The sequence below is a fragment of the Cuculus canorus genome, chromosome 20 (assembly GCF_017976375.1).
Source record: "Cuculus canorus isolate bCucCan1 chromosome 20, bCucCan1.pri, whole genome shotgun sequence".
Lineage (NCBI taxonomy): Eukaryota > Metazoa > Chordata > Aves > Cuculiformes > Cuculidae > Cuculus > Cuculus canorus.
This window is the reverse complement of record NC_071420.1, coordinates 5,669,271-5,677,338: the sequence shown is the minus strand read 5'-3', so window position 1 is coordinate 5,677,338 and position 8,068 is coordinate 5,669,271. Positions and strand designations below refer to the sequence as shown.

General features: G+C 48.8%; 1 protein-coding gene across 3 annotated transcripts in view; it reads right to left on the bottom strand.

Moving 5' to 3' along the window:
- Positions 1 to 408: 408 nt before the first annotated feature.
- The window catches only part of MYO1C (myosin IC), a 56,040-nt gene continuing 48,380 nt past the window's right edge, over positions 409 to 8,068 (bottom strand). For all 3 annotated transcript variants that reach the window (XM_054085123.1, XM_054085124.1, XM_009560187.2), the window contains exons 24-32: positions 7,800 to 7,959; positions 6,974 to 7,057; positions 6,089 to 6,182; positions 5,927 to 5,982; positions 5,308 to 5,443; positions 3,716 to 3,786; positions 3,253 to 3,350; positions 2,912 to 3,011; positions 409 to 2,001 (exon numbers count right to left, since the gene is read on the bottom strand). In XM_054085123.1, the coding sequence (XP_053941098.1) occupies positions 1,975 to 2,001; positions 2,912 to 3,011; positions 3,253 to 3,350; positions 3,716 to 3,786; positions 5,308 to 5,443; positions 5,927 to 5,982; positions 6,089 to 6,182; positions 6,974 to 7,057; positions 7,800 to 7,959 (826 nt within the window). In that variant the 3' untranslated portion in view covers positions 409 to 1,974. The remainder of the gene's footprint in view (positions 2,002 to 2,911; positions 3,012 to 3,252; positions 3,351 to 3,715; positions 3,787 to 5,307; positions 5,444 to 5,926; positions 5,983 to 6,088; positions 6,183 to 6,973; positions 7,058 to 7,799; positions 7,960 to 8,068) is intronic.

Sequence of the window (8,068 nt, the reverse complement as noted above, 5' to 3'; positions counted from 1 at the left end):
GGCAGACAGCCTGCTTTGCATCCGGAGGAGCCAAGAGCTCTTCCACACTGTCTGTTCAGTCTTTCCTCCCCGAATGCAGAACACCCAGTGATCGGGTGGTGCATTCCTTTCCCTTGCCCTTACAGCACTCCTCATCCAGTCTGGCTGTGTGGATGGAGAGAAGGGAAGTACCTTAATGTCCCCCCTCCTCAGCTAGTGTCCCAGAAATGTCTTTCTAGGAACACTGCTCCACGCTCTGCTCCTTGTCATTCACAGTATCGGAGCTGCCCTCCATGCAGACAGGTTGGTCCCAAGCAGCAGAGCGATGCCGTGGAGCTGAGGCATATGGAGGGGGGGGAATTATACCTGCCCTGTCAGGGGGAAAAAGATAAAATGTGATGAAACAAATTCTACGACGCAGGCAAGGTGCAGATTTTCTGTAAAAATTTATTTAGCGTAGTCTTGAAGAGATTATATCGTAGCGCATACAGCATTGTATGGTCCGTACACTCCAGCGTACACTGTGGTGCAGAGAGTGCCACAGTGTATGCAGCCTTCCAGGCTGGGGCAGTGTTTGGTAAACTGCATTGTCAGACACCAAAAAGTGGGAGACTGATCTGATCCTCTGGGAGCGGCAGTGTGTTCGGTTATGGTTTATTTGGGGCGTGCTGTAACTGTTGCTGCTGCATCACAGTAGAGGTGGGATGGGAAGGGTTTGTATAAGGCAAGTCGAGTGCAAAATGCACTGTTTGAGGTCGAGGACTTGGTGCTTTGCAGTCAGCAGTATTTGACATGGTGCTGTCCACCCTGTAGCCACGTGGGTGTTAAATGAAGGTGCTCAATATTGACCTCTGCGAGGCAGGCTGAGGCCAGGTAGCACTGAAAAACTGCGTCGCTTGGAGTGCAGGGTTGGAATTGGGGTGGAGCGACGCAGCTTGTGTGGGAAGGTGCTTCCATGCAAGGGAGCTGTCAGCCAGTGGTGGGAACAAGCCATCTCTTGCCCCTTTAAGGCAGTATTGAGAGGCAGTCCCATAAACTGTGGAGCCTTCTTGTGGGAACTCAAACTTCCAGTTATAGCTGAAAATAAGAGGAAAAAGCTCTGAGCTGGGGGAGGAAGGGGCAGCAGTGACTCCCAGACAGGCATAAGGTGACCAGTCCTGCGCCAAGGGCTACAGGTTCAATTTCTAGCCTAGAGTGGCAGAGAGAGGTGGGAATCTCTGGCAGTTTTGGTTGGCTGTGTGGATATGAAAAAGTTTCTGTAGTATAAAAATATCCCTATTGAGCAAGAAATGGGACGAGTGGCTTCAAAAAAATGTAAGAGTCTCTGGATCCAGATCAGTAAAGCAATTACATGATGGGTTGCTCAGGTTAATACCTTAAAATACCTTAAAATCAGTGAACCAAAAGCAACAAAAGCTCCAAATCTAAAACATAAACGTTTCCACATCAACTGTTTCTTGTAGTGCATTTCAAATACTCAGCTATAAAGTATTTACAGGTTTTACTCATTTACACAATATGGCTTTAATATAATTGTAACACAAAGCATCAAAACCTCTCCGAGCAAAATTCTCATAAAACATTCTTTCTGAATATAAAGTTTGGCATTTCAGTGATTTGGCTGGCGAAGCAGCAGAGTTCTTTGTGTTCCGATTGTGCTCTCGTGATGGTGACAAGCACAAAGTTTGGTCATTTCCACTGGGGCTTGCGCTCTAGCAGAGCTCCCTCTCAGCCCAGCCGAATGGTTCGTGAGCCACGGTTGCAGGCATTGGACCCGTGTGTTGGCCGCTAATGTAAGGAAGAGAAGGCCTCTCTTGGAGCGTTGATGTTAAGACAAGCATGTATTTTGTGGGTTTTCTGAAAGTGCAGGTCTTTGGTAACAATAAAATGAGCGAAGCGAGGAAGGAGGCGGGGATTTTGCTGGGAGCAACGTCCAGCCCATTCTTCAGGGGCAGTCTGGTGGAGGAAAAGGTCCTGTCAGGGTGGCACGTTTTATCATCGGGAATTCAAGCGAGGAGCAACCTGCGAGAGACCACGGACAAGGGAGAATAGTGTTGAAAACAAAGATACCGCAACTGTTTTGGCTCCTAAACATCTTTAAAGGGCAGGAAAGATTGCTCTGTGGAATGAAGCTGTTATGCCACAGTGAAGCCTGCTTGGCTCTGGAGCTGGAAACAGCAGCAGATGCTGGCAGCGCAGTCAGAGGAGTCTGCAGTGCCCTTACACCCACTGAAGCCCTCCCTCCCCCTAGGCAGCAGTACAAGAGTTTGCTGAGGAGGGAGGGGAAAAACTGGAAAAGTCATCCTAGGGATGGTTTGAAAAGGCACAGGGGAAAAAATACTGGATGTATTTCTTCATGGTCCAAGAAATTACTTGGTTTGCTGTTACTGATAGCAAATAAAGAACCATGACTATGCATGTGTAATCTCTTCCTGTGCACAGGCCACAAGCATCCCATAAACCAGAAGAGCCTTTGGCTGTGCAGGGAGCAGAGTGGCAAGTGCTGGTTGATCTGCTGGTCACGCCAGGGCAGCGCTCCCGCTCTGCTGCTGGAAGGGCTGAATGGGCTCTGGGTTTATTTCTGAGTGACGCTTCCCTCTGCCAGCGCAGAGACTGGCTGCCTGGCCCGGCCTGACAGCACAGAAGGGAAGAGGATTTTTATTTCATTTCCCATATTTTTAAAAACTTTTTAAAGTTTGATTTATAAGTAAAACACTAAAGAGAGACTTGAGCAGGGGAAAGAAAAGTGACGGCCAATCCCGAGTCTGAGTGAGGCCTGCAGGAAGAGAAACACAATGCCGGCTCCACGGGGGCGAAGGCCAGCAGGGCAGGGCAACCCGCAAGGAAGTCGCGCAGCAGGGGTGGCTGCTGCAGGATCAGTTTAATTCCCTGATCTGGGTCTGGAGCCACACTGTAACCCCACTGTACTCACCACTGTTAGATGGCCGTTCTTGGCTTTGGCTATGAGCAGTTCTGAGCCCGATATAAAGTCAATGATGCCTTCTTTGCCTTGCCCAACCGTGAACTTGATGCTGCGAAGAGAAAGGTAAGAACAGCTTTGATGAGGGTGAGAGCTCCTCTGGCTCAGTTTTACCCTTTGCACTGATGGCTGCAATAGCTCAGCTTGTTAACTGAAAAGTTAAGATGTATTTGCCTCAGTTAAGACATATTCGGCACGTTTTGATGTTTTATAGGCATGTTTGTTGCATTTCAACACTGAAGCAGAGCTCAGAAAACCAAGGCAGCCCTTGCGAGGAGCTTGGCTTCACTCACCTGCCCTGGTTGATGTTGACATTGTTGACTTTGCCTGCCTGCATGGCTGTTTTTGTTAGCGTCTCAATCACATGGTCGCTTTGAAGGACAACATCTCCCTGGGAGGGAGAAGAGACAGTGGTTTATGATCACAGCTTTGCAGTGCCAGAACCCCAAAATGACTGCTGACACTAATGTGGAGCCAGAACAGTCTCCAGAGGTTAGCATGGCGAAGCACTTTGCCATGGAGATCCCTATGGCAGTTCATTTAGTGACCAGTAATGGGGTGGGGGACAGCACCAATCCTGTTCATGAACCCCATCTCTGGGCACAAGCACACACTGGTAAAAGGCTACTTAGAGCCGGCACAAAGTTTGTTCCATACACATTGTCACATGTGTCCTCCCTCCCCCTCAAGCTGCTCTTTATGCCTTTAAAACTTATCCAAGAGGTGGTTGGAGAAAGGCTGGATGAGTCCCGCTACCTTCTGTTTGTTGTCCTCGCAGTGCACGTGCAGCACAAACAAGTTATCGCTCAGGCTGCTGACGGAGATGCCTGCAACAGAGAATGGCCATTTGACACTCTGCCCAACGCCGCTAGGATTCCCGCACGTGTTCCAGAGCCTCTCCGGGAACGCAGCAACTGCCGCTCCCACCAGGAAGCCCAACAGCTGGGAGGCTGCAGGGCGACAGACAATGTAACTATGCTCCTTGAGAAGGAAAGAAACTTCCAGATGCCTCTGTCCATGAGAAGCAGGAAAAATATCTGTTTGCAAACTGTTCTGGCCTTTGAAAAAAGAGCTACTTTGGACCCATGATGAAAACTTCACTTTTGAGAACCCACTGGTCAGTTCATTCCAGCCCGGTGAGCAGAGGAGGGGCGTCATTCCTGGGGTGCTAAGGAGAAGAGGGACAACTGCAACAGTGTGGTCGCTGCCATCTTTACCCCTACTGCCACCACCGAAAGGCCTGAGCTCTCCAGGAACGCGGCTCCAAAAAGGAACCACTGCTGGGAATTCCTTGCTTGCTCCACAGCTTGGCTCGGGGCAGGCTGAGCCCACCCTTCCTCCTGGCAGCCTGGCTCCTGCAGACCCACCCTGAGCCACTCCACGTTCGTGTGCTGCACCGTGACCCACCTGGGCTCTGAATTCAACGTTCCCGCTGCTCCGTGACCCACCCGGGCTCTGAATTCAACATTCCCGCTGCTCCATGACCCACCCGGGCTCTGAATTCAACATTCCCGCTGCTCCAACCGCAGTGCCCTCTGACCACCGAGCGAGAGCCGAGCCTCTGCCCGGAGCTGTTTGTGTTTGCTAAACGAAGAGTTCTCTCCGGGGTAGGGCCTGGCCAAGGAGCACGGCTTCTTCACAGTTTATTTTTGGACTTGGCTTAAAATCTCTCGACACTCGCTACAAACTGGGTCACAGCTGCTTGAACGGAGCCAGCCTGACCCCGGCAGCGATAAACACCCACCTCTGCCATAACAGCATCTTAGGGGAGTCGCAGAGCCCTGCGTTAGCGTTACCCTTGGAAACCGCTTCAAAAGGAGACAGAAATGCAGGAGAGCGTTGCTAACATTGAAATGAGCAGCACCAAAATAGGCTGCAAAGAGGAACGGGAACGGTGGCGGAGCTGGAGCTGAGGCTCTGGATAAAGCCAAGTAATGACAACAAAGCAGAGGTGGCCTCGGCAGTTTGCTCTGTCCGACCAATTCCCCCCCCTAAAATACCAAATCCAGGGCAACTATTCCAAAGGCCCAGAGCTGTAGCAGTGTCGCAGAGCTGTTGTGTGATCGTGGCGCAACCCTCCTGTAGTAGAGATGGGCCACTGGGAAAGGACTTGGGGGAGATAAGGTTGAGTAATTTTTGTGACATTTTATGGAGTTTTAACTTTAGAAAAACCTCAGTTTCAAGATCTTACAGCCTTAAAATGCTTGCTGCTATCAGCCAGGTCCATTCTTGCCCAGGACAAAGACAAGCTGGCTGTTTATTATTCCTTACTATTCTTTTAATTGACATCAGCCTCCGTCTTGGGTACAACCATGGGAGTCAAACCCCAGTTCCGTTACCCTTCTCACCTGTCAGGTTGGCGTAGTCAATCCGCTGCTTGATTTTGGATTCTTCCACGACGATGACTGCGTTCTGGGTGAGAAGCAGCTGCCGTGCTCTTGCTTTGTAGCCCTTTCGGTCGTATTTGATCACAGGAACTGCATACTGAAATAAGTGTTAGCAGTGCAAACCCCAAAGCGCGTGCGGCCATCCGTCCCTGCCCACCCTCGAGCCCGGGGAATGGAGGAGGCTCTGGCAGGGATGGGTAAACCAGGAATGAAGACAACCCTCTGGGGTCCTGTTCTCTGTTCTGCATCAGCCCCTTGTCGCCCTAAAGGAGTTCAGAATAACAATGTGATGTCTACAGCTGTCTGACCTCAGGCTGAAACACTCGGGTTTAGTTTCAGTCTGTGCAGGTTTCTCCTTTCCTCTCCAGCTGCAACCCTTCCCATTCTTAACCAACATCATTAAACTTGCCCACATCCCCAAATCACATTTCTGAGCCACCAGCTCTTACCACAGCCTGTCTGCTAAGGAATTACAAGCTTAATAGAATGTGAAATTCTTGCTGTTTTCCCTTCAGAAACCTAATCTGCTATTCTGCGTAGCCCTAGAAGCTCGACAAAAGCAGTTGGACACACATCTCACCTTAATTGCTTCATTTTCTAAAGCCTGAAGGACTTTGGCATTTATCTCTTCATTACCTGTGTTAAAACCAAAAGGGAGGGGGGGGTCAGAAAGAAATTTCTGGCAAGAAGAGTGTGGGTGAATCCCCCCTCCCTCCCGTTAACCTTCACAACACCTACTCACCCAGTCGAGTGTTGATGAAGAGTCTCGGAACGCTCTGAGGGTAATTGTCTTTTTTACCTTTAAAAATCTCACTGGCAATTACTTTTTGTTCCAGCTGCAAGGACAAAAGATGGATTCTTGTTCAGTATAAAATGCTGAATAAAATGCTTTAATAAAAACATGAATTTGTCTTAAAAAGGATGTTCCCTTTTTGGTTTTTTAGCAGTCGTCATCTAGTTCGGAGCCCCTGAATCATACCGGTCACAACGTGACTCCAAATATTCCATACACCCCTTACATTTTCAACAGCTCCTCTACGCCTTCAGGGTAGAAAACAGCTTCCCCTTCTTTTTTTCTCCTGTTTAATCTCAAAAGTCTGCATTATTTTCATCTTTTTAGCCAGAACAGCAGCTGTAACTGTTTGTGGAACTTCTCTGTTTAAAAACTGACTCGCTTTGTGTCTGCAGAATCCTTATTCTTGACTCTGTCTGGTGCAACACGAATAGTGAGGCTTCTTACATTTTTATCTACCCCAGGAAGTATAACAGGGCCTTCCAGTATAGAAATCACGTAGGGGCACGGAGACACAGCACCGTTCAAAGAGCAGGTATTGAAATATAGGTACAGAACGGTTTTTCTTTGCACCTTCTGGTCTCTTGGCTTTTTTGTTTCTAACCTAAAAACCCACCAATCACCGTGTTCCCAAAGAGAGCACCAAAGAGAGAAGGGATTCAGGAGTTCCTCCCTCTCACCACAGCCTCGGTGACTCCTCCCTACAGCAGCACCGTCCTCCTCCTCCCATCCAGCCGCTCTCCTCCTTCCTTTTTCACAAGAAATAATGCCGAGAACCCCCCTGTGCTTGGGAAAACCAGCGTAGTTTGAGATGATGTAAAGTTTCTCGTGTACCTGCTGCTTCCACTCCGGGCTGATTCTCTTGCAGTAGGTCCACACCATGTTCTGCATGCAGAGCTGTCGCAGGAGTTGCGACGCCTGAGGAAGAAACCGCACAGTACATGAAAAATCACTCGAAATCACTGACAAATGGATTCAAAATCAGGAAGACATGGGAAGCAAATGCAGAAAATGCATTGCGGGATTAAAACAGTGTTCCACGAGTGAGAGTCGCTTTAAAATTAATTAATAGGAAGCTTATTTTCCACCTTTCTAAGAGAGTTTACCCTGTAGTGTTCTCCTGCTGCTTTAGAATGGAGACAGAGCAGCAGGAGCACTGCCCTTACCCTGCTCTGCCCTTCCTTGCTTCCTGCTGTACCTGCAATCCAAACAAACGAGGACCTCTGGATAAGTGGGACTTTCTGCAATATTTTGTTTCGATCAGATAGAAAGAAGCAATTCTGCCAGATGCGGAATAATAACGACTAGAGAGGAAGTTTAATAGGTTCTCCACAGGCAACCACATTGTCCATGCAGCCAATTCAACTGCCCAGAGGGAACTTCATTTGTGCAGAGAAAAAGGGAAGAAAACTTCAGAAGCGGATGAGAAAACCAGGAGAAAATGGTGTTGGAACAGCAGCGCACGCTCCAGAACTTTCTATACTACAGCTCTAATAACTTTAGAGATGGGCCAGTTCCACCCACGTGGAGATGTCTGGGTTAATCCTGCTACGGAGAGACGCTAACGCAACGTGGAACTTGAGCAAGACCCCGGTTGCTCTTGCTCTGGTAGCAGGAGGGGCCCCTCGCGCCGTTGCCGGCCCTGGTGCGCTGTGCCTACCTCGCAGAGCGACGGAGGAGGAGTCGGCCACGATTTGTCCAAAACATTTTTTGGCAAGTTACGCTTGAGGTTCATCAGGAAGGAGAAGCGGATGTAATCAAGGAAATACTCATTCTCTGGGCAGCGAGGGTGGTTCCGGTAAATAAAACCTTTAATGAATCTGAAGAAGAAGAAAACGTTATTATAAAATTAGAAAAGTGATCAAAATTGGGTAAATTTAGAGGTCTTCCAACCATTTTCTGGGCTTTACGTTATAGTTGTAATTTATT